General features: G+C 38.4%; 1 protein-coding gene across 2 annotated transcripts in view; it reads right to left on the bottom strand.

Moving 5' to 3' along the window:
- Positions 1–23,118, bottom strand: part of LOC122806681 (opioid growth factor receptor-like protein 1) — a 575,270-nt gene extending 552,152 nt beyond the window's left edge. For both annotated transcript variants that reach the window (XM_044077305.1, XM_044077312.1), the window contains exon 1: positions 22,679–23,118. In XM_044077305.1, coding sequence (XP_043933240.1) covers positions 22,679–22,855 — 177 coding nt within the window. In that variant the 5' untranslated portion in view covers positions 22,856–23,118. The remainder of the gene's footprint in view (positions 1–22,678) is intronic.
- Between the last annotated feature and the right edge of the window lie 4,410 nt (positions 23,119–27,528).

The raw sequence follows: 27,528 nt of genomic DNA, 5'->3' as shown, positions 1-27,528 counted from the left end.
ACTGAAAATGGGCTCCTACCTAGTTGGACTTTCCCGATAATCAAATGTCAATAAATAAATAAATAAATAAAGAAAGAAAGAAAATATTTAAAGGAGCTAACAAAGGTTACAGTATTGAAGAATAAAGGGAATCTCACAGAGCAAGAAGAGAATCAACTACAACGTGCATAAGGGAAAAATAAGAGGATAGTGTAATATGACAAAAGTGGTCCTGATTTGACAGATCTTTAAGAAAGGAGAGTGGAATGAATAAGCAGGGACAGAGATTATACAGACTAGAAGGAGAAACAGATGAACAGACTGGTCCCATGTCATACCCATATTTTAAACTGAGGAATTATATTTTTCATCAGTTTGTTAATAAACTAGTTATTCCTTTTGACATTAAAACAGTCGGAATTCATTTTATTCTTTTCAGAACATTTTTTGCCTTATTTAATTTTGTCTAGCTACTTCAGGTTAGCCGTTTGCTGTTTTGTGCTTTGTACTTTTGCTTATATCCATGTAGCACGTCTAATGGAGGCCAGCAGAATAGGAACACAGCCCAGGTGTTCTACAGATATTTTTCAGCAGTTTGCTAATAAATCAGTTACTGTTTTTGTCATTAAGATGGTCGAAATTCATTTTTTTCTTTTCAAACGATTTGTAGTACATGATAAACACAACCAAAGAATCCTGCTCCAGCTGTTAGTTCCAAAAACTTTCAGAGCACTAGTGATGAAACAGACACGCATCCATATGCATCCATATTTTGGAAGCACACGGAGACCAAAGCTAGAATTTTAATTAGATATTATTGGGCTGGGGGAGAAAATAAATAAATAAAACACAGAATTATTATAAGGCTTGTTCAGAATACAAATACATCACCCATCCTAGGTTCTGACGTTCACACCTGTGCTTATTACTGAAGTCCACTTTAAGTCCATTGTTGTCATAGGTGTGTACTAAGCTAATGACCACTAAGCCCTTTTCAAGCCTAGCTATGCATGCCAAACCTCTGATAAGTTTATGTAGGAGCTTGGAAGATGAAACATTTACAAGCAGGGGCCAGGGAGATGAAACATACCAGCTACCTGTAGCCATTACAGACAGGTGCCAAACAAGGGATGAATTTCCTGTTCCACACCCAACTGTCCAAGTTACACTTGAATCGAACTGCTTCACATGAATCAAGAGTCTGTTCCAGAGTAGTAATCATCTCTGGAATACATACCTCTCTCTGCAGCAGGTCCTATTTATACCAAAGCCTTTAGAATGGCCAGTTTTGGTGCTGTTTGTTTTGCAGATATGCAGGAGGTCCATCAGGGTGGGTCTGACACTGCCTCGTATGCCAGGCATACATCTCTCCTCAACAACCTGTAGGAGACAGAATACTAGGTTAGGGCTTTGACGCGGTCTGCATAGGATGAGTTACTTACACCCTGTATTCTTTTAGTGAGGAACCTCGGTGGACATTTCAAATGCTGGCTCTGCCTGGTTAGGTACATACCAAGGGGGCACTGTACTCAATAATAGATATGATGAATACTGAATACAGTGGAACAATGACCTCGCTGGACCTAGATGTCACACATCTGTGTACAAGTTGAACAATATAGAATAATTTACTGCTGTAGACACGATGGTCAAAGGCTGAATTACTGTCTGTGCCCTCAAGTCCCTGACTACTGGATCTACTCTTAAGGGAGGGTTGTCAATATGATAGTTAACAGGGGGAGTTGACTTCCCAAAGGATATTTGTATGCAATTCTTGGCATTTAGTTTTAGTCCATGGCTCTGACACAAGTTTTCTGTCTGTATCAGCCCCTCCTGGACAGCACTATTGTCAGTGGGTGATTCTATGACTGCTCCTGGTTTGCAATCATCTGCATATTTGGTCAGCCAGAGTCCCTTGACATTGGCCTTGACTTCAGGGAAGTAAATGCCAAAAAAGAAGCAGCCCCAGGACTGATCCCCGAGGGACTCAGCTTATAACTGGCCTCTTTGCAGAGGTGGGCTCCCCAGTTCTAACTTCCTGGGTCCAGTCTGTGAGCCAAATGGCTATCCACTGGATGATATAAGGGTTTATACATAACATCCAGAGTTTATCATTAATGCCAGAGTGGGGTACTGCATCAAATGCCTTGGCAAAGTCAAGGTAGACAGTGTGACACATTTTGCCTTCATCCATTGTTTTGGCAACCTTCCACCAGCCTGAGTAGGCATGATCTGCATTGCCATACCTCTCAGCTGTACAGATTGTTGCAGAATGTCCAGATTTTTGCCTCATATGGTCTGCCTCTCATAAAATTGTGGTTTTCCGACAAATCACTGGGAAATCATTGAGGGTTAAAGTCAGAAAATAATAACAGATATTTGAGTTTCAGACTTCATGCCCCTTAGAAAATTCATGCTAATGCAAACCTTTTTATTCTATCAACTTTCTAAGTTTGCAGCAGCAATATTTAAAAAGTGTCCCTATTTTTGGGCCTTTGTCCCCCCCATTACTTATGGCTTTGACCAGATTTCTTGCTCTAAGAGGTTGAGAGGTATGGCACTTGCCGAAACCAAACTGAGTTGGGTCCAGTGTCTAGAGGTTTTGTATGTCATTATTGATCATTTCCATGATAATTCTTTCCATGGTTTTGAATACGAGACCAGTGAGGCATATGGGTCTCTAGTTTCTAGGGTCTGTAGATGGCCTGCCTTTGTGCAGTGGAATGACTTTTGCTCTTCTCCAGTTGTTAGGCACACAGTCTGTTTGGAGGTTACTGGTAAACAGAGATTCCAGACTGCCTGAAAAATCATGTTTCGTGCTATTTACAAGGCATCTTGGGATACAGTCTGTGCGCACTGATGCAGTATTCTTGGCCTTAGATAGAGCATTTTCATCCTGTTCTGTAGTGACAACGGGGAAGTTACATTTGATGGTATTTCCTGAGGGGAGGCTAAGGGGGACGGAATGGTAAAATCAGATCTGAATTTGTCTGCCAGTAGGTCTGCTATATCTTCTGGATCAGTATAGGTGGCTCTATCAGCAATGAGCTCTGCATACAATTGTTGTCGACACAGGTAAAGAATGCCTTAAGGTTGTTCTTGGCCTGCAAGGCTAAATTTACCTTAAATTTGGCTTTAGTAAACTATTTTACCTTTGAGTTGTTTGTTTAGTTTGATGAAGGTGCCTTAATCCAGCTGGGTGCTACACCACCTCATAATTTTTGCCATGATTTTCTTTCTTTTGTTATACAGCCTACTGATGTTGTGGTTCTACCAGGTAGCTTGTTTTTTGAGTTAGTGCTGTACTTATTCCTGGTGGTACAGTTGCCTCTATGCAGCTATTAACATACCTGCATAAGATTTCTGTGAACAGTTTGATGTAGGCAACAGTGTCCTTAGGGTTTAAGGGGATTTGACAATTTCCAGGTTATCACTTAATAGTAGGACGTTAGACTTAGAGTAGTTCCTTAACATTCCAGGATTAGCTGTGGTTCCAGGTTTCATTTTACTTCAAAGAAGACAGTTTTGTGGTCTGACCTTACCACAAAGGACATTACACTAGGGAGGTGTGAAGCCAAAATAAATAATCAAAGAACAGGAAACCCCACTTATGCACAGGATAATTTTGTCCATTTTTAAAATTTTAATAATCAGTGCACCATACCCAAACAAATGGTGAGTTAACTGATTTAATAAAACTCTGATGTCTGTGCTGAAGGAAAACACAGAACAAGCTGGTAAGATCTGGGGTCAGTTACTTCCCCACATCCCTTTGCTATAAGAAAGGTGGCCCCAGCTTCAACACAATTTACAATTTACCCCATTCAAGTTGCTATAAGGTAGGCATCCCACAGGATTGTTGAGACATAGCAAAGAAGACTTTGGAAGTCGAGAAACACCTATTTAAAACAGCACACTTTAGATACTTTGAAGGCAATGACTTTCAGATTTTCCCGGTTAGGGGTCGCTACAGCGGAACTCCGGTCCGCTAATGATTGGCAGTAGATTTTTACGTGCTGAGTTGCCAGCTCTGACGCACAACCTTCAACGAAGGTACGCCCATTCACGCATGTCTCCACACAGAAGACGCTCTAGCTGAGAATCGAACAGGACGTCTAACTGTGAGGCGACAATGCTACCGCAGCACCACCACCGCAGTACTTGGAAGTCAAATTAACGATCAATATTCCAATAACTAATAACACTAGCTGTATGCAAGGGACACAAGAGATACAACACAGAATGTATAAGAATGCTGTTAGCTTTAAACTTCCGGAGTCTTGCAAAATGTTAGCAGTAGTTTCTTGTCCTGCAAAGTTTCTAGCAAGATGGCAAGGGCCCTTTAAATTGGTAGAGAAAATGAAAAGAATGGACTATAAAATAAAACAAACTGGAAAGTGAAGACCAGAACAGATGCATCACCTGCAGGTCTTAAAACCATGCAGATAATCTGAAGTGTTTGTAGTCAGCACGGGAGTTACCCTATCAACAAACCTCTCGAACATACTTAATTTTTAAGGACATGCCTGATTTAGTTCAGAATTTTGCTCTGTTCTTCCAAAACTGGACATTTTGAGTTCTAAGTTAACACTATTTGTATTTAAAAATGTTCCCGGTTTGGAACCCTTTTCTCTACTTCAGCACTGAGAGCTATATGGGTAGCAGGAATGCAGTTCTTGTTATTCAAACAGACAAAACTAAGAACTACATTTCTTACTGAAATTTGAGCTTCCTGTAGAAGATATTTAATAAAGCATCATACGGAAATTGTACTGGAAAAGAAAGCAAACCTAAAACTGTACTGCTTACCAGATTTCTACACAAAGCCCAAAAGTAAATCAATAAAATGCTTAAACTAAGAACTAGAGTCACAAAGTGAATTAAAAAAAAAAAAAAAAAAAAAAACCTGTGTTGGTCTCCAAGCCAGAAGTCTCCTCAAGAATTTATGGTACTTTTCCGTTAAACCCCTACCACGTGTCTCGCTGTATTCGAAGACCAGGAAGACTCAAAAGGTCCATGACAGACAGAGTTGTTGATTCGTTAAATGTTTTATCCAGCTTTTTAGGCAGAATCTGGTACTTCTGTCTTGCAAGCTGCGTTTAGAGCTGTATAGATACTGCATGCAGATCTTGGGGCATGTTTTAGTTTAGTTGGCTAAGCTAGGTTAGTCTTGGCATCATGCATCCTCATAGTTTTTCTTTTTCTGTTTGACTGCAGCATCAGTTACTTTAGCAGCAAGGAAAATGGATGGTGAACTGTTGCTTATATGCATGTGGCGAGAAAAAAAAAAACGATTACTCTCGTAAACGAGAGTTGAAACTTGTTTCGCAGCTGGTAGTACTTGTTCAGGAAATGGACGCATAATGTGCTTCCTCTATTTGTTTATTTGTTGACATTTTCTTACCGGAAAAGTCCGACTGGACACACAAGTGCCCTTTGGAGAGAGAAGCCCCAAGGTATCATAATTAATGTAGTCATATTAACAATAACAAATTTTATAACACAGGTTAAGTGATTCGGTGTTTTAAGGTATAAGACAGGTGATGAAGGGTGTTACCTGTCCCAGATGAGGAGCAGGAAAGGATGCAAAGCCAGGAGGGAGAGAGGAAGTATTTTTTTGGTAATAGTTTGAAATGATGGTGCCTAATAGGATACTTCTCCGTTATCCGTTAAAAAGCTGGATAAAACATTTAACGAATCAACAACTCTGTCTGTCACGGACCTTTGAGTCTTCCATGTCTTCGAAGAATATGGAGAGACGCGTGGTAGGGGTTTAACGGAAAAGTACTGAATTTATAATGATATATAAAAGCTGACTGCCATGTCCACATTTCACACTTGCCCAATACTCAAGAGTGGATTAGGTCATAGATTACATAAAGCAAAAGCAAGATTTACCACCCTAGATTTTACAAAGCGGTACTGGCATATTCTCCACTCAGTTAGAACAAAAAAAAAAAAAAGACAAAATTCTCCACCAATGAAAGTGCTATTCTTTATACTGTCTTACTCTTTGAACATCACAAAGCTTCTACCACATTCTAAAGCCTCATGGATAACGTTTTGAAATCTCACAGCAGTTAATTGGTCACATTTATGCAAAGTACAAGCTATGCTGGACACTTAACACAGGTAGGACTTAAAACAGTTAATGCTGCTTAATGTAAACTTTGCATGAAAGAAGCCAGATACTTGGGGTATGTGACTGGGACAGGGGTAAAAAAGATCTCAAAGAGATAGAATAGAGGCTGACAAAAAATAGGCTATATCCGATACCAAACGACAAGTGAAATAATTTGTATTACTAGAAGGTTAGGACAAAAAATTGTACTCCTTTTGGTAACCACACCCTGCCCTCTGATAGACCTTACAAAACATAAAGGCACTTATCCAGTTAAGATAGACCACAGACACTAATAACACTTTTAAACAACTAAACGCTGTTGTGTTCTGAGCCAGTATTAATTGCCCCAGACTTTATTAAGCCTTTTGATGTAAACACCAATGGATCTGAAGTAGGGTTGAGAAGTGGTGTTATCTCAAAAAGTAAATGGTGAGGAACACCCAGACTGCTACCCAAGTAGGAAGTTATGAAATACCGAGACTAGATAATAGAGACCTTTCTGATCTGTGGCAGATTATGCTAGTACTAACTTCTTCACAGTATTACTTGCAAGGACACAGCTTCACTTTAATAAATGAAAATGTGCACATACAGGATGCAAACATTAAACTGTGTGCATGGGTTTTGACACTATACCCCCTTTAATTTCACCATCAGACAGAGGCTTGGCAACAGCCATGACAATGTGAATGGCTATCCTAGACCCATAAATCATCCTTTTTCAGTATAGAAGTAGGGATGTCTGTGCTGTAGGGCTTTCACTGTAGCATAGGGGCTGCTTGACATGCCAGAAATACTAATTTGATGTGATGTACATACACCACATACTATGGCAAAAACTGATGATGGTGTGTGTGTGGCTAACTATTACAAAAGAAATAACCTTGCAGTACAACATGGTGACCACCTGGAGAAATGGAGACAAAGAAGGGCCTGAAAGTTCAAGGTGTTAAGGTTTTACGTCTTAGAAAGAAAAGGATTAGGCATTTTGGTGGACCAAAAGAAAATTGAAAGCAATGAGTGTTGGTGGACCCTGACCAAAGGTTGTTGTTTTCCTTTCAGCTTTTCCTGGTTAGGGGTCGCCACAGTGGAACTCCGGTCTGCTAATGATTGGCAGTAGATCTTTTACGGGTGCCGAGGTACCAGCTTAACGCCCAACCTTCAATGAAGGCACGCCCATTTACGCATGTCTTTCAAAGGCCACTCGACCGTGGGGAGGACATGCAGACTCCACACAGAAGGCGCTCCAGCCGAAACTCGAACGGGAGAACCTCTTGCTGTGAGCCAACAATGCTACCACTGCACCACCATGGCTTACGGACCCTGACCAAAGGTAGTTGTGAAAATATCAGGAGAATTGCTGGAAGACTTGTGGATTTATTCAATGAGTACCAGGAACCTAACTCTAGATTTACTCAAGGAGTACCAGGAGCATAGAATGGAGCATAAGAATGGATATGTTTGAGGATTGCAAGCAGCCTGACCCAGATTGCAACACTAAGCTGTGAATAATAAAGAATCCATTATGTTAAAATGCTTTTAAAGTGGACTAAAAGACAGAACTGAACTGCGAGTAACTGGAAGAATGTTAAGTGGAAATGTGCTTGTTTCTTTGGAACTAAAAGTAAACTGTAAAGACTGTATCTGAGCTAAAAGAAACTGTCTGTAACACTGTGTGTTACCTTCCATGTGGTCAAAAAGTCACTTAATCGGGTACGTTTTTGCTTGGTAAACTTGTCAAAAGTGTGTTTTGTTGAATGTGCTTTTCATTAAGTGCTGTAGTTATTGAACATTGTTAGATTGTGTGAGAAATGTTGGGCATTATGGATGGGAATGTTAGTGTGTGACTGACAGGTTAGGTTTATAGTAAGGGATAGGTAAGGGAACAACTTTAGTGTTGTACATGTAATATAGGGCTCAGGTTAGGGTCAGTATGCATTAATATCATGGGCAGGCCACACCTTACTAACGTGTGTTAACACTAATCTTACTCTAACCCAACTCTACACCATACCATAGAAAAATCCCTACTATAATGCTACCAGTATTCAGACAACTTACTCTGAAGTTAGTGGTAGGGAAAAGGAAACAAGTTTCAAGCATGAAACTTCAACCACTGTGCTTTTAATCATTAGTCTTTTTCACCATTTGACAAACACATACATATTATATACATGTGTGTGGGCGATGCACATACACATCTGTCTGTAAACGTTAATTATACATGTGTACGTGTATATGTAGACATGCATATAGATATACACATCTGTGAATGTCTGTATGTACACATACCTAAGTACATATTCAAGTGCACACAAAGGAAACGCATATATAATAATGAATGTCACGGGTGGGTGTGTGTATCCAGTAATGAGTGGCAAGGTGAGCATTACAAGGACAAAGCATATGGTTGAGGGATGATGTGATGTCACAAGCTACAACATTTATCATTTGAAGGTCTGTTTTTCTTGTCTATAACAGCCACGCTATAATTCACCACTGTGATTAGACAATGGTATCTGCATTTTTGTTTTACAGTATATACATTTTTTAGATTTTTTTTTGTCTCTGGGTTCCTTTCAGAAAAAAATATACCATGTTTCCTTGTTTATTTAAAGCTGAATACCGGGGGGTCTCCATTTACAACAGTGCCTGTATCTCTCTATCAGTCTGTGTTTATGTAGGTGGCTCTGGATGTGTGTATTTGTGTAAATTCTGCAAGGTAGCATTTTGCACTATAGTACTTATCTACCCACAGCTGCCACATTTGTCACTACCCATTTGACAGAAGCAAAAAGATGGAGAGTGTGATTAGAGTTGTGATATTTTTGTTATGTTGTAGCATTGTAAACCAACTCTCTCCTGCAAAAGTATTTCAAAAAGAATATATACATGAATATGAATATACCTGCTAAGCATCTATCACACTGCACATAATCGAAGTTCACCGTGTAAACAAAAATCAGTGAAACCTGTTAACAAGTGCTTAAAACAGGTTCGGTGAAATCCTACTCTCCTAACTGCTTTCTGTCAACAGTTCAAAATTCATTGAAAAAAAATGACAAGATGAAGTACGGCAAAACACCACTCAACTATCTGCACAGAACCCACATCAACATTATATATGCATACGTACACACAAAAGGGTCTATATCATTTCACTGAAAACTCATTTCGTTGAAGCTTAGTTCACTGACACATACACTGAAAGCTCACTTCACTGAAAACCCAATTCACTGAAACTCATTTCGTTGAAAGGTATATATGGCCTTTTCCCCAATGTTATGCGATCCTGGAGTTAATATATAAAGCAGGGGGGGGCACCCCCCACATTGGGGGGCCAACATATTGTAAATATTTTAAAGCATATAGATGGATATTTACAAGTGTAAAGAAAAAATTCTTCCAGAAGACAACATATAACCAATTTCGCTACCCACACCCCCCTTACTTTATATACTAACTCCAGGTTCAATGAAATGATATAGACCCCACACAAGCATATAAAAACAGTGCATAAAAACAAAATGCTACCGTCCTAAATAGATCCAATTCAAGCTTTAATGGTAATGAGAAATCATTGATTAAACACAGCAGCAAACCCAGTTTCAGCTCAAAGCTTCCTCAGTGCCATCTAATTACCCTGTAAAACATATTCATTATATAAAAAGGTAACAATCATGTGACAGTACTCCCTCATATCAAAACTATTCTTTATCTGAATCACTAAGGCTTTACTTAACACTTTAGCTTCAAAATTCAACTCCAAAAAGATTTCTTTCAAAGAATTTTCATTCAAAAACGATTTGCAGGTACGTGATATAAACTAGTACTGAACACGGGGTACCTTCTTGCATTCATATACCCCTTCAAATAAGAAATGTATATGATTTATAATAAAAAGAAGAAAACCAGAAAATGAAAAACTAATAATAAATGTACTCTGTTATAAAATTACTGCACAAATATGTAGAACTTTTGTTTTGAGAGTCTAGGCGTGTGCTTATGTATGTATGTTTAATTAATAATATAGTGTTTATTTAATATTTATTTAATTTTAAAACTATTAATAATATTCCTACAGCTCCATCTTGTGTAGTTTCATTTACCTCCATCTTGTGTACTTTCATCAAGTGGTGAAGAACATTAATGTTCACAAAATTTCATTGAAACCTTCAGGGTGTAAAGCTCTTAAATAAATAAAACCACATTTTTGTTTTCTACTGATAATTTGCTTGATGTTGAACCGACACAAATTCCGATGTATGACTGCATCAACAGCTGTAAAATAAACCTCACATTCAAATAAATAGTGCAGTACTTAATTTTGCTGATCTCTAAAATCACTAATATATAAAGACACTCCTATAAACGCCTTGTCATTTTAGGAACCTACGTAGAAGGCTCCACAAAAGCAAGTGACCGACACAAACTCAGTGTTACATGTCGTCGACTGACTTCATTTCATACATGTTTTTCAGCATTGAGTGCCATGTATCTAGAAGAAAATATTTCATATGCGTACATGCTATGAACACTGCAGTGTGTGCATTTTCTAAAGTTTTGGGGTTAGACACTTTGTGTTGCCAGTCACTTATATGTAGAAAGCTTCTGTCCTACTTTCCTACCTTTAAGACAAAATAACCATTGTGATGTAATTATCTATCAGTCACCAATACACACCAGTATTTTTCTATAACTCATAGGATTCTATTAGAGTTGGTAAGGTAGGTGGTAACAAAATGGAAACCAGAAATTCTCACCTTCCTTTCCTTTTAGTAACTGCATTCAAAATGTTTTTCAGCTCTAGTTTTAGCTCTAAAAATAATATATATGGCACAGTCCTCATGAAAAAACTTTTTTTATCCAAATAATTAGAGTTCTTAGTCACATCACTGCTATTTAGGGCGGCCACGGTGGTGCAGTGGTTAGCATTGCCGCCTCACAGCAAGAGGTTCTCTGGTTCGATCCTCGGCTGGGGTGCCTTTTGTGCGGAGTCTGCATGTCCTCCCTGTGGTCGCGTGGGTTTCCTCCGGGTGCTCCGGTTTCCTCCCACATCCCAAAGACATGCTGCAGGTGGATTGGATACTCTAAATTGGCCCTAGGTGTGCGTGTGTGTGTGCCTTCTGTGGAAGGTTGGGCGCCGGGCTGGCAACTCGGCACTGTAAAACTCCACTGCCACTCAATGTGCGGACAGTGATCCGCTGTGGCGACCCCTAACCGGGAAAAGCCGAAAGAAGAAGAAGAAGTCACATCACTGCTATTTCTGCATATCTTGCAAAGTCACTGGAACTCAGTCACAGGTATGAATTTCTCTTGGGTTACAGTTGTTGACTGGTAACAAAGCATTAATGGAAAAGGGTGTTTGGAATAAAAGATGTTTTAACAGTTCCATCTATTTCCATATATATAAATATTACACACACAGATAATAGGTAATGAGACCAGCTATGTTATATGGGTTGGAGACTGTGGCACTGACAAAAAGGAAAGAGTTTGATGAAGTGCACTAAATGTGCGTGTTACTATATAGGAAAAAAGGAGAGATGTTTTAGAAAATGCATATATGACCATATGTACAGTATCAGAAGGAAGGACATTAACAGTGCCTTATATAGACATATAGAGAGGGTAGGAGAGACACATGATTTCAGATTTGCTATTATTAGATATCATTAAAATGGACCCCAGGGGAGGAGATCATAAAACCCTGCTGGGGTTCAATGAAGTGTGGTGGCAATTGTTTTTGGATGCGGCCACTCCACGGGGTCTCAATGACCATATTTCGTGTAAACCTATACTGGAGATGAAACAGGTTAATGTTAAGGGGCAATGTGCCGATCAATACCACTGACATAGATAGTGTCAATCTGAATGTATATAGCATGATGATGTTTAGATATGTTTGATAAATTTGATCATTAAGTTAGGCAATATTGTGTACGTAATAAACTTTTCAACAGATTATAATAGAATCAAAGGAAGTGCAATTTTATATACAAAATTGTATACACAAAACTATTATATGATTACATGTCATACTGTTTTAAGTACATATTGTGTATTTAGTATTATACTGAATAATGATTTTGGTAATATAATATCACAGTATTAATTTAACATAGTTCATAATGTTCAATAATGACAGAAGTAATTTTTAAACAATTATACATGTAGATCTTATGTAATTTAGTGTAATTTAGTATAATTTAGTATATTTTGAGCTTGAGTGTAAACAAGGAGCACATACAAAAGGATACATTGTTATGTTGGAGCAGGAATTGTATGTGCATACAGCTTTAAAGGAAAAAAGTTTGGCACCAACTTTTAAATTTAAGGTGCAGTGTTTTAAGTTGCAAAGTTCTGAAGAAGCCCACAGTGGACTGGGTGAAAGCGCTTAACATTTCTTCATCACGCAATAAATTATATATATTTTTTTCAACAACAGTAAGGAGGATTTTGTTCACTTACTGGTAAGACCTACATCCAATCAACTGGACGTATAAGTGAATTTAAATAAATCTTTATCTGCACTTTTTTCACATAACACAGCATTTACATGGATTTATTTGTGCTGCATTGAATACTAGCTAGCTGGAAGTTGTGGCTCTGTTTTTTCAGTTAATGCTCGTTAGAATTCCTGAAGAGCTAGTGATAAGTGGGGGTAGTTCACTTCATTGTTATTCAGTTTCTGCCTTATATAAGTGGTACATTCTGGAATATTTTCAGCTTAAACTCTGAGCTTTGGCCAGCTATGACACACATGCAATCACAACTGGACATATAAGTGAATTTAAGAAAATCTTTATCAGCACTTTTTTCAGAAAATACAGCATTTAAATTGATTTATTTATTTTGCATTGAATACTATCTAGCTGGAAGTTATGGCTCTGTTTTTTCAGTTAATGCTTGTTAGAATTCCTGAATAGCCAGTGATAAGTGGGGGTATTTCACTTCACTGTTATTCAGCTTCTGCCTTATATAAGTGGTACATTTTGGATTATTTTCTGCTTAAACGCTGAGCTTTGGCCAGCTAAGACCTACATGCAATCACAACTGGGTGTATATGTTAATTTAAGTAAATCTTTATCTGCACTATTTTCAAATAATACAGCATTTAAATTGATTTACTTGTGTTGCATTGAATACTATCTAGCTGGAAATTGTGGAGCTGTTTTTTCGGTTAATGCTTGTTAGAATTCCTGAATATCCAGTGATAAGTGGGGGTATTTCAATTCACTTTTATTCGGTTTCTGCCTTATATAAGTGGAACCTTTTGGATTATTTTCTGCTTAAACTCTGAGCTTTGGCCGGCTAAGACCTAACTGCACGTATAAGTGAATTTATGTAAAACCTTATCTGCACTTTTTTCAAATAATACACCATTTAAATTTATTTGCTTTGCATTGAATACAATCTATCTGAAAGTTGTGGCTCTGTTTTTTCAGTTAATACTTGTCAGATTTCCTGAATAGCCAGTGATAAGTGGGGGTAGTTCACTTCATTGTTATTCGGTTTCTGCCTTATCTAAGTGGTACACTTTGGATTATTTTCTGCTTAAATTCTGAGCTTTGGCCAACTAAGACCTAGATTCAATCACAACTGGACATATAAGTGAATTTACGTAAATCTTTATTTGAACTTTTTTCAAATAATACAGCATTTAAATTGATTTATTTGTGTTGCATTGAATACTATCTAGCTGGAAGTTGGGGCTCTGTTGTTTTTTCAGTTAATGCTTGTTACAATTCCTGAATAGCCAGTGATAAGTGAGGGTAGTTCACTTCATTGTTATTCGGTTTCTGCCTTATATAAGTGGTACATTTTGGATTATTTTCTGCTTAAACTCAAAGACCTACATGCAATCACCACTGGACATATAAGTGAATTTAAGTAAATCTTTGTCTGTACTTTTTTCAAATAATACACCATTTAAATTGATTTATTTGTGTTGTACTGAATACTATCTAGCTGGAAGTTTTTGCTCTGTTTTTTCAGTTAATGCTTGTTAGAATTCCTGAATAACCAGTGAGAAGTGGGGGTAGTTCACTTCATTGTTATTTGGTTACTGCCTTTTATATAAGTGGTACATTTTGGATTATTTTCTGCTTAAACTCCAGCTAAGACACACATGCAATCACAACTGGATGTATAAGTGAATTTAAATAAATCTTTATCTGCACTTTTTTCAAATAATACAGCATAATTTATTTATTTCTGTTGCATTGAATATTATCTAGCTGGAAGTTGTGGCTCTGTTTTTTCAGTTAATGCTTGTTAGAATTCCTGAATAGCCAGTGATAAGTGGGGGTAGTTCACTTCATTGTTATTCGGTTTCTGCCTTATGTAAGTGGTACATTTTGGATTATTTTCTGCTTAAACTCTGAGCTTTGGCCAACTAAAACCTACATGCAATTAACTGGACGTATAACTGAATTTAAGTAAATCTTTATCTGCACTTTTTTCCAAATAATACAGCATTTAAACTGATTTATTTGTGTTGTATTGAATACTATCTAGCTGGAAGTTGGGGCTCTGTTGTTTTTTCAGTTAATGCTTGTTAGAATTCCTGAATAGCCAGTGATAATTGGGGGTAGTTCACTTCACTGTTATTCTGTTTCTGCCTTATATAAGTGGTATATTTTGGATTATTTTCTGCTTAAACTCTGAGCTTTGGCCAGATAAGACCAAAATCAACTGGACGTACAAGTGAATTTAAGTAAATCTTTATCTGCGCTTTTTTCAAATAATACAGCATTTAAATTGATTTGTGTTGCATTGAATACTATCTAGCTGGAAGTTGTGGCTCTGTTTTTTCAGTTAATGCTCATTAGACTTCCTGAATAGTCACTGATAAGTGTGGGTAGTTCACTTCATTGTTATTCGGTTTCTGCCTTATATAAGTTGTACATTTTGGATTATTTTCTGCTTAAACTCTGAGCTTTGGCCAGCACAGACCTACATGCAATCAACCAGACGTATAAGTGAATTTAAGTAAATCTTTATCTGCACTTTTTTCAAATAATACAGCATTTAAATTGATTTATTTGTGTTGCATTGAATACTATCTAGCTGGAAGTTGTGGCTCTGTTTTTTCAGTTAGTTCCCCACCCACCCTGCCTGCTTTTCTTTTGGTGTTTATCTTGGTGGCTTTGAAACTGCCCGCCCCTCTTGTAAATTTGCCTTTGGATACTCCTCTTGGGGCCATCAGATTTGCTCACATAAAAAAAAATTGCACTTTTTTCATCTGCTTTTGCTGTATTTGTGTTTCTTCCAACTTTATTTTGCTTTTGCATCATCTTAAAAGTACTAAATTGTATTTATTACTGCTTGGTGTAACTATCATTCTAAGCCTTTTTGTTTATGTACTTGGGCTTCAGACCAGTTGTTTTACATTAAGAAGGTTTGTTGTCTGCACTGTTGTGGCAGGACATGTAGCCTACATCCTTCTAAGTTGGGAACTGCTGATTGAAGGCTCAGTGTCTGTTATTCTAAAAGTGTATTAGTTCTGGTTTAAGCACTTGGGCTTAAGGCCAGTTATTTTACATTAAGAAGGTTTGTGGTCTGCACTCTTGTGGGAGAAGAGGCTGGACTCTGCCCTTCTGAGCTGGGAATTTCTGGATAAAGGCTTATAATGCCTTTATATCTGAAATGTTTCTTACTGAAATTGGTGCGCCTTGTTTGCTGAAGCATAGACTAGATCCAGGCCTGTTGAATCTAGCTTTGTTTGCATAACTTGAGCACTAATCCAGGCCTTCTTTTTTGGAGAAGGTTCCCCTGCACGCCAGTGGCAGGAGTGTGCAGTTAGAACTTGTCTCACTGAAGACTACAGGAACAGGCCTCTGTTTTGAGATTTTTCTACTGGTTAATTGGGTAATTAGTTTAAAAGCCTTTTCTGATTGCTTGTAGTCATCTAAAGCTATTTTAAGTTTATTTTCTTACTGTTTGTAGTCATTTAAAGCTGTTTTAAGTGTATTTTTTACTGTTTTTGCCTTATCTTTGAAAAAAAATTGCCCTCGTTTCCCACCTTTCTAAGCTAGTATAGTCCAGTTTTCAGACTAGTGCTGAATTTAGGGCTGTGTTACAATTTTCTGAGTTGCCCACACCTTACTTAGATAGAGGGAGAGTTTCTCTGCTCACCTGCGAGAGAGGGAGCATTGAGCAGCCATCTGTCCCTGGAGGAGTGGTTCCAGCCCAGAAGTTAGTAGTTTAGAGGCCATTTTGGGCTAATTTCTCTCTCTTTCATTTCCCTGCTGTAAAAAACGTGTTTGCACGGTTTTGCATGACTGGGCAGCACCGGTTAGCTAGGGCTAAATTTATCCCGGCTCCAACAAGTCTCCTCTTCAGTTTTTCCCTTGAAAGTAGTCTAACTCTCAACCTAAAACTAAACTTAAAAAGCATCCTACAGTCCAGCACTTGCTCAGACCTAATAGCAAGCACTAATATACCCTGACACTTGATTGCCCAACAGGGCAAGGCTCAATATTCACCCCTCACCAAACAAGCAACTAAGCAGCTCACCCTACTATTCAGGCATGACCAAAGGGCAATTTCAGGTATACTCTCCAGTCCAGCTGGTGAACCTGGGTATCCTGAGGAAATGTTACAACTGCCTCATGTACACAGACAACTGTTAGCTGCCTGCTGGGTGCCAGAATCCACCACATAACACAAGCACTCAGGTCACTCCAGAACAAGTACAAATATGACTCTGTCATTGTTCATGTTGGTGTGAATGACCTGAGACATACCTCCCTGGACTACTTGAAAGGAGACATGGAAGAGCTCTCTGATCATGTAGCCCAGGCGGGTATGACCCTGAGTAGCATCCTGTCCTCACCAAAAATGATACCGCAGTATACAGAAAAAATGATGAATTTCAACAATTGGCTAAGCTTCTGGTGTCATTCAAAGGGGATCCAGTATCTGTCAGCCTGGGACAACATGCTTGACAGGCCTCATTGCTTCGCAAGAGATGGCGTGCACCGGTCACCCCTAGGCTTTTGAATACTGGCCAAGGCTCTTACTGCCCCCATAGTACCTTTTTTAGGCAAGGCTCAAAAGTCAAACCCACCTCTGTAAACAGCACAAATAAAAAAATGAGAGTTATGCTACTCAACGCCAGGAGTTTAAATCTCAAAATGCACAAGCTCGAAGCACTCCTCAGTATGGAGAACGTCGACATCTATGCAGTAACTGAAACCTGGTTCAAGGCTCCACAGAGCACCCCAGCACTACCGGGCTACAACTCATAATGCACATTTCGGCCACAGAACATGGACCGAAACGCAAAAGAAGGGGGTGTATCCATATTCATCAAGGATACCTACACCTCCAGGTTAGTGGCGCAGCATGATACCTCAGAGATTCCTCCATGACCCAGGACCACCACTTCGCCTTTCTGGAGACACTGGAAAACATGAGCTCAGTTAATTAATTGACACACTCTGGCTAGGCTTATAAATGCCCTTGGGCAGATAGCCTAGTACCTACCTGTGAAGGTCCAACCGAACACCCTGACATTGGGCGATTTCAATTACCCTACCATTAACTAGAAAAACTACTCAAGTACAAACTCCCAGATCGAGCACTTCCTGGAATGTATCAACTCAAATGCCCTGGATCAGCTGGTAAACTCCCCTACCAGAGGTGAAAACATATTGGACCTGGTCATCACCAACATGAGCGACAGGTGTTCCACACCGGAGGTCAACCCGTCACTGGTTAGATCAGACCATAAACTAACCACTCTGGATGTCCACAACACACCACCACCTCCAACCCAGAAAACCACAGTGAAAAACTTTTCTATAGCAAACTACACCTTACTTAAGACAGAGGTGGTAAGTTTCACAGCCCCCAAGCTAGAGGATAACAGTGTCCAAGATGCAGGAACCTTTACAAATGCACTCTACGAGCACCTACAAGGATGCATGGATCGTGCTATCCCTAGCAAAACCAAGACTCACTCCCCTAAGAGAAGGAAACCAGTTTGGTGGACCCCTGCCTTAAACAGGCTATACAATAGAAGGAGGAAACTAGTTTAGAAAAAAAGCAACTCCCAAGAAGGAAAGACATCCCTGATCAGTATCGGTAAGAAACTGAAGTCCCTCATAAAATCCTCCAAGGTTAACTTCGAAAGAAAAATAGCCAAGGATTCCAAAGATAACCACAAAGCCTTCTTTAGCTATGTCAATAATCTAAGTGGCAACTCGCAGATATGCTCTGAGCTAGTTTAAAATAGCACAAAATATACTGAACCCACTGATATTGCCAACATCCTGGCAGACAGATTCAGTGCAAACTTCACCCCCCCCCCCCTCACCCCCAAAATGGCCCACAACAATACCGGAAAAGTGTAGTGTCCTGGAAATCACAGACGCACAGGTGAAAACAGCCCTTTCAAAAGTCAGAAGCACAGCATGAATGGGGCCAGATGGTGTCCCTGGCTGTGTCTTGCACTAACTACAGAACGAACTAACCCCCCACCTAGGCCATAGATGAGGGGAAGATATTTCACACAGCCTACCTTGACCTCACCAAGGCTTTTGACACCATTCCCCACTCGGGAATTATAGAAAAATTCAACAGCCTAAACATAAACCCCTACGTCACGAGATGGGTTGCCAACTGGCTTACAGACAGAACTCGCACCGTAAGAATAGTGGGCTCCAGGTCCGACTCTAAATCAGTCACAAGTGGTGTCCCACAATTGGTCCTGAGACCCCTAGTGTTCGGCATATACTTCTCAGAATGTTTCACGGTCACTGTTTTATTTCTCTTGTTACATTTCCATCTTAACCAGAATACAAACTGCTGTTAATACAGTCAAAATTATCAGAATTCACTTTTTATCATTACTGAAATCAAATAACATTTGTGAAAAATATAAATTACTGGTCAGCAAAACAGGCAAAACACTTCAGACCCCAAAGACACTCTCATACTATCCACCTGTATACCATGAAATTCCAAATAAGACACTCAAACATCAAAAAAGTCAAGCTCACCACAAAAATGCATTACCTAAGGGGCATTTAAGTATGCAATAAACACTAAATACATGACTCACTAACTGTGGATAATACATTATCATGATGCTATCATTGCATCTACAGTAAACACCACAGCAGTAAAAGGCAAAGTGTACGCCCCACTTCAGTGAGACGTTCTTCACAAAGACTGATGGACTCCTGAAATTATCAGAAAAAGTGTCAAAATAAATAATGAAGTTGATGTAATAAGCTAAACAAGTGTGTGCCTCTATGTATTAGTGTGCAGGGCAGCAAATTCAAAGCTAAAGGAAATGGGTCTAAATACTTACTGTAGACCAGACAAATCCTGAATTTGAGGCTATAAAGAAATAGAAGCCATTAACAGATGACCCTCGCCTGACCCTTATTAATCTCATTCCTCAGTTTTTTCCACTCATCCATGTTCAGCACTAATCCACAACTTGGAATGTATGACAGAAAAAAAGAAACAGCCACTTGTGTCAGTTCTGTTGTAGCAGTTTCTCAGTCAAACCTGGAAGCCACCAATCGAGCCCTTGTACAATACCATACTATGACAAACTAAACATTCAAAGCTAGTCATGTACACCGTAAAGAATGTTGATACAACAGATATAGTCAAGATGGAGGGCAGTGCTTAGCTCTGAGCGATTAACCCTGCAGTCCAGCTTCTTTTGTTTTCTTATTCTTCTTCACACCACCACTTATCTTAAAGCTGGCTGACAAGACCATGAACAGACTGTAGAAGATGTCTTCAGGAATCTGGTCCTGAACTAATGTCAGCTGCTACCAAAAGTGTCTGGGAACTGGAAAGAATGCCACTACATGTTAGTAATTAATTACACGGAAGAGAGGTGTCACCGAATTCCTACAGAAGTGAATAATGAAAATAATTAAATGCTAATGGACATCAATAAAGAACAGACAATGAGATGACTGAAGAATGATGATTAGTGAAAAAATAACAAACAAGTGGGAATTCTTCCCACATAATGCAGAAAGGTAGATGAAATATAATGTCAGTATTCGGTAAATCAGTGCAAAACTCTATACACATCAAGTATCACAATACCAACATATAATGTTCTTAAAAACATGCTACTTGCTTTCTATCATTCCACAATTACCTCATAAGTATAGACTTTGCTTGGAAAAAAGGACCATTTTTCCATCTAGTCTACCTACTTCCCTACCTTCTGGGTTGACTGCTAATCTATAAATCCAACCAAAAACTACAACCAGGTACCAAAAACAAAATATCTCGAGTATAGTCAACAGAATAAATTTAATTTTAACCCACAGGCACTTTCTTTCCAATGTAATTCCATCAGATGATACAACAATTATAAGACCTCTTCTATACAAAAACATAATCCAATCAAAATACAAAGTTGGTGCACCAATTAAATGAAACAATCAATTAATTAATTTGACAAACTGCTTACCTAAAAACATTTAATAAAATAATTTTAAACTCTCGCAATGATTAGAACGTTGTATATTCAATAGTATAATTATATAATAGAATGTCCCAAGTTCTCCAATATAAAAATAGATGTATAAAATGTTTCAAAAGTACATCAAAAACATTGGAATGTATATGTACACACATATATCCACAGAAGTGTGCACCCACATATCTATAAGCCATAAAAAACAAGTTTTTTTCTACTACATTCAATATGGTTAAACCATGTTAATGACTATATACATATATATATATATATATAATATACATATTACATACACACACACACACACACACACACATACATTTTATAAATATTCAGAAATATTCAGAGGTTATCAGCATTCGATGCCAGTTCACTAGCTATAGAAATGTTCTCATTAATGCCTGGATTTTGAACGGCATTAAGTAAAAGTTGCTAGTGTAGTTCCCTAAACTCAAAGGTATGAGGGCCAGTTCCCCCCTCAATCATTAGGTACAATTTTCTCTAAAATATAAAAGCAGTTTGCACATTGTAAAGTATGCTTGTATAGACCACTAGTAAGATCCTTTTTCTTAATAGTGTAAAGATGTTGGTTGATTATATTTCTAAGATGTTGTTCCGTTTTTCCCACATAAAATGCTGGGCATGATGTGCAGGTTGCAACATATACTACTACTGTGGTATTACTGTCATACCTATTACTAACAGTTAAAACTCTTGGAAAATTTCCTATTGCAATATTAATGCAGTCATTAATATATTTGCACTGCTTACATGCCCAAACTTATTCATCATATTTTTTCATATGATGAGGTTCCACGACAGATAGGAACAACTGCATATGGATTAAAATTAAATTTATTCTGCTGACTACACTCGAGTTTTGTTTAGAACTGACTATAGATCTTACTTAACCAGCTGCCTCTTTAATTTCCCCATCCTGCATAACAATTGCTTAATGACTGACCTATGCATGCTTAACTTCAGTTACTGTTACAATAATTGCTTGCAAAATAGCATTTAGAATGCTGTAAAACATTTTGTATCTTCACACAGTGACCGCTTGTTTTCATATTTCTTCCTTTCACTGCACTCATTTGGACTCTGAATTCCTTCTTAGAAGTCTCCTACTCAACTTCTCCACCACCTGCAAATCTAAGACTAGACTACACTTAACTGAACACTGAAAATCTTTATGTTGTCCTATTCTTGTTAATGTCCTTATGAATACACGAGTCTGTACAATATAACTATACTTCAGAGAAAATCTTACCAAATGTCTATCCAGAAAACTATCTTCTTGTTTTGTACAGGTGAAACACTTGCTCCGTATGCTGCTGGTTTCAGATTTTCAGTACTGGAGTATAGTACCTTCAAAGCTAACACACAGAGGACATCATGCTACCTAAGAGTACCCAAGAGTACCAAAGGCTGCACTGCTCTGTAATACTGTATCTCATAACAGCACATTAATATGATCAGCATAACTGCACTTTTGACTGAATTCCCAAACATAAAAACTTGCTTACTTACGGAACACAGTTTTGGCCATAGAGGAATATCTGTACAAAAAAGTAATGAGAGACCAAAATAAGGCAGCAGACAATGACACAAAAGTGTCTACTACACTAAAGTGCAATAAAATGCTTATATTCACCGAGGGACCTTATACATGAAATTGTGCACATCCAACAAAAGCCAATATGGATAAACTGTATATAATGTAAACAAAAATAATAAACTCCAAACAAAACAAATAGATAATTAATGACTACAGTCAAAGTAGCAGCACTCTTACACTAAAATATATTTATAATCTAGGAATTTAACTTTTCAACCCTTGTCATAAGTGTGTGAACGCAAATTGCCTCAACTTGTTGGCATTAAGTGGAATCACTTTCCATCTCTAAATTACCGTTACCATTTTAGAACAGTGAAACGGACTGATCATCCGTGAACTAACGGTGTCCACAAATGATGACGAAGCGACGATGACCAGATAAATAAAAACACATCTGTGATCAATATTGAGTTTGACACTTGAGATTTGTTTACACGGTACACAGCACACACAGGTTCTCACTGCTCTTGTAGAAACGGTGTTTCAGCACCTGTTCAGTTTCCTCTTCTCCCGTGTCATCTTTTCTCTCCGGGGTTGGTGTCGTTTGGCCAGATGCCCTGTCACCTACGTACTCTTCAGTCTCGGAGTCCGAATTCCACGTCGAGTCGCATTCCTCTAAGGAGGTTGGCTCCCTCAAGCTGATGCCCAGTCCAAAAAAATTCCCCATTGGATGTTACCGTGTACCCTACCGTTACCAAACTGCACAGCTTCTTTCCTCCAGCGCTCTCTTACATAGATTACTTCCTTTCTTACAACCGCTTCATGAAACTCTGCAGTTTCCTCCCTGCTGACACCACACCTGCATTTAATGCTTCAAGCCTTCCTAACTCAATAGTTACAGATGAAGCATTTGGAAGTGTAGTCAACTTGAAATGAGGAACTGAAACCAAACAAGGGATTTTCCGACCAGGAAGAAGACACGCCTTTCATGAAACCATATCAAGCCAGATCTAGTTGGCAGAAACAGCATTTCACTATCTTAACTCATTACATCCATGTGGTGTGGAATGCAACGCCTCTAGCAGTCTACACGTATCTTACGTTTCAGAGCATTTTCTGAAATACGAACTTAAAAAGCATACGATAAACAAATGTAAATATGTGAACTAAAAGCTTTTAATTCTATACGGATATTAATGTCATCAGCAAGAAATATTCAGTACATTCACAGTCTTTCTATAAATACTATAATATATTATAATGCACGCCAACCCCACTTATATTTTTTTTGTTAAACTCTCACAAATTATCTTGGACGGTACTACCTGGTCATATAATCTTAGAACATTTTTGTTAAGCAGACATAAAGTTTCACATGGCAACAAATACCTCTCTGAGTGCATACGTACTGACATATTTAAAGAAATGTGAAAGCGTATGCTTAATTGTATAATTTGTTATATAAATAACACTGAATATGCCTAAAAATTTGCAACTTAAACTGCAAATATCAAAGAAAAATGTTTTTAAGAACATTTAAGGTTTCACCTGACGGCTTGCAACAGTGCAAGTCACTTGTTTTTTAAAATATTAAGTACAAATAGAAATATCAATCAACTAGCCAAATATCAGGTACAATTGGATATAAATAGACATTGACAATGAATTTTCCTGTCTCCCACCATGACATTTCACACCATACCCCTCAATAGCATGTAGGGCTGTCTGCTATGAAAATATGAACATAAATATGAACAACTGATAGATTAATTGATTAATTTCGCTAGTGCAGCACATTCTTGATTAACAGTCTCAGTGTCATTTTGTTAACAATTCTTGCACTTTCTAATACTGCTTTTTATTAGCTGATAAGTCACTTGGTTAAAGAAGCCAGACCCAGAAAAGGTCTGGATGCCATAAGGAGCGATGGGTGTGAACTGGATGTATACAAAAGTACCACTAATGGTCAGGGCCGGCCTTAGCTGAAATGGCGGCCTAGGCGAAGTACTGCTCTGGCGCCCCTTAAGCCCCACCCACACCATATTCAAGCCACACCCCTATTTGAGCTACACCCACATATTGACCACTCCCACAAACCCCACTCCAGTTCTTTCAATGTTTAAATGCATGAAAAAAACAGTCATACTGTGACACCTTAAGACTGCAATTGAAGGCTGAATGCTCCTTAATAAACCTGCATGATCTGTTGCTAGTGTAGAGTTTCTCTACAGTCATGAAAGACTGTATTAACTTTTTTGCAAGGTGCACTTAAAAAGAATATATCATAACTGATTGCAATACAGAGTTCCATAATACTGACAGTGAATGCACCCAAAAGAACACCAACATAAATCTCAATGCCTATCTCTAGCTATATGTCAAAGACATGCATCTGGAGCATTTCTCGCCAGGCAACTGAAAGTTGGTCTCATTCCAAGTCGGACCATGTGTAAACAAAGGTTTAAAAACAAAAATCACCTCTAGATACACCTCTGCTGCCCAAGCAGTGTAGAAAACACTGAAAAGGATTAACCATTGACAAAAGGAAATGGGGATGAAGTGAAAGCAAACTGCAGTACCTATACATCCATCCATATGATGGACTGCTTTGTATTCTGTGTTACAGCATGTGAAAATTCAGTAAATCCATACTCTGTAATCAAAATCATAGCGTACAGAAATTAAAACACACTTTCCATTAAGTCTCACTTCATTTAGCAAGTGCAAGTACCAATTTCAAGTGTGATACAAGACTGTATGGCTAACTCAGTCAAAAGCTACTAAAAGATCCATCCAACTGCATGCATCTTTTGCAGACCAGCAAAGCATTTCTAACACTGAGAATAAAAGTTACCAACTACTTTGGCAGTGACTTGAGATATCAGGTAAAAGGTATAAGTTTTGTATTAAAGCACATAAAACTAAATCAAACATTGCAGTGCCCTTAGTTTGGTCATACATTCAGCATACAATTACTGCTGATTAAAACAGACCTGAAACGCGAGCAGGAAGATTGGGGTCAACATACATTTTAATTTCAAATTGTAGATTTTGCCTAGAACTGTTATATTATGCACTCATATGTATAATGGAAAAAAAAAACAGATACACATCAGTTTAATATTTTCAGTTACTAGTCAAAATAAATAAAGTAGTAACAAAATAGTATGTGCTACACAAAAAGTGGAAACTTTTTAAACAGTCTGCTTTAGAGCAAAATTCACTGTTTTAAATACTGCCGCTTGAAATTCTTCTACAGTCCTTTCTGTCTCAAAAATAGAACTACTGTATCTGATAAATATTTGAACCACACTTTTTGCATACATATTCTACATAACAAATATATAAAATGATATACCAGTGACAGCAGAATCCAAGCTAAGTCTCATGTAACAAGTTAACTCATGACTATACTAGCTAAACTTATTTTCCACAGCATGTAACAGAAATTAATCACTATATTACAAGATTCCTCCTCTAGAAAACTGTAAGGAAGAGGAAAGAAATGTACTCATACTTTTAGTGATCTTTTTTTCATAACACTGTTATGCCCCTAGAAAATATATCACTCTGGCCCACTTATTTCACATGCCTTAGGTTCCCCAGCCCAGCTCAGCAGTCCAAAGAATTCACTTTCTCCACTAAACCTCAACTTCCCTGTCACAAACCAGTCAAAAGTGTGATCTCGGCCACTTAGCCTTTATACTACTTGCTATACAACCATAATGCACATCCAAGTTAAAAATATAAATACTAACATTTAAAACATTTTTAAAAAACATCTCTGTGAAATGTTAAAACTTCTATCTGCCTCATGCTTAAAACAGTGGTTTAGCAATAAATCAAATGTGAATGAATAATTATTAAATGCTACAGAACAAACTACTGGTGTGATCCATTAACTGATGCACTGCATTCCCTAAACATCTGGGCAGGAAACAAGTTGCCAGCCAGGAATGCTACACACAGTTTCTTCACAATTAACTCTTCTCAGCGCTGAAGAAAAAGCTGTAAATAAATCGCTATCCAAACATTTCCCTTTCATAACAAATATTCTTCTCCTGGTCAGTCATTTGGTTACAAGTAAATAACCTGCACACGGATGTCCCCCTCACCAGGCTGGATAAGGACAAGGTTACATTTAGCTGCTTATTAGATGCCAGGATCAGTCAAGTCACTCAAGCACTTACCACAAGTACCAGTATAACTCAGACATAGTCCATGTGGGTGTGCATGACCTGAGACATAATACCTCACTGAACTATATGCATACAGATATGCCTGAGCTCTTAGATTGTGTGTCTCAGGCAGGTATGAGCCTATCTTTGACCTGCATTTTGCCATCACCAAAGAGGATGCCACAATACCAACAAAAAATGATTGATTTTAACAACTGGCTTAACTTCTGGTGTCAGTGCAAGGGGATCTAATATCTGTCAGCCTGGGAGGACATGGTTGACGGACCACAATGCTTTGCCACAGATGGTCTTGCACCTGGCTCCTCTATGACTCTCTCAAGCTACTCCAAGTCCAATTAACAATAGGCAAAATCCCCTACCACATCTTCACTAACTACAGGTCCATCACAATGAACAAGAAAAAGGATTCTGCATACCTGGACTACTGGCGTCACTTACCATGTAGCCCAACACCATACTCACTGGCAATTTTAATTATCCTACCATCAACTGGCGAAAATACATGACCACAAATCTGCTTTCTCCATGGTTCTTGGATCTTGCCAGTGCAAATGCCCTGGAACAGCTAATCAGCACACCAAAGAGGGGCTCAAATGTTCTGGACATAATGCTCACAAACATGGGGGAGCACGTATTATATAGGTATTATAGACAAACTCAATCAATTGTGAATAAACCCTTATGTCACTGATGGGTAGCCAAATGGCTCACCAACAGCACACATACTGTCAAAGTGGGTGAATTCACATCTAGCAAGAGTGTCGTACCACAGGGTTCCATGGTGGGCCTTTTACTGTTCAGAATTTATTTCTCAGAAGTCTAGGCAAACATGGATGGCCTGTATCTGACCAAGTTCACCGATGACTGCAAATTGGGTGCAATCATGGAGTCCCCCAGTGGTACTACAAAAAGGATTAACACAGACTAATGAAACTAAATGCAAAAACATGTGTAATTATTCCCTTTGGGAATAGCCAACATCCCTGCTATTTACAATACAGACAGCACCCTTCCCCCAAGAGTAGAGTACGAGACCCGGGTACTCAGGCGGATAATCTGAACTTCGACCACCATGTTACCTACAGTGGTGAGGCTTTCCTATGTGACACATTTCATAAGTAAAGGCTTGGCATCTAGATGCAAGGACATTATAATTCCATTATACTCATCCCTCAGACCATTAAAGTACAATGCAGCCTTT

This window comes from Protopterus annectens, chromosome 1.part1 (genome assembly GCF_019279795.1).
Source record: "Protopterus annectens isolate FY-2018-M chromosome 1.part1, PAN1.0, whole genome shotgun sequence".
NCBI classification, from domain to species: domain Eukaryota; kingdom Metazoa; phylum Chordata; order Ceratodontiformes; family Protopteridae; genus Protopterus; species Protopterus annectens.
The sequence above is the reverse complement of the archived record's forward strand: the minus strand, read 5'-3'. Positions and strand labels throughout refer to the sequence as shown.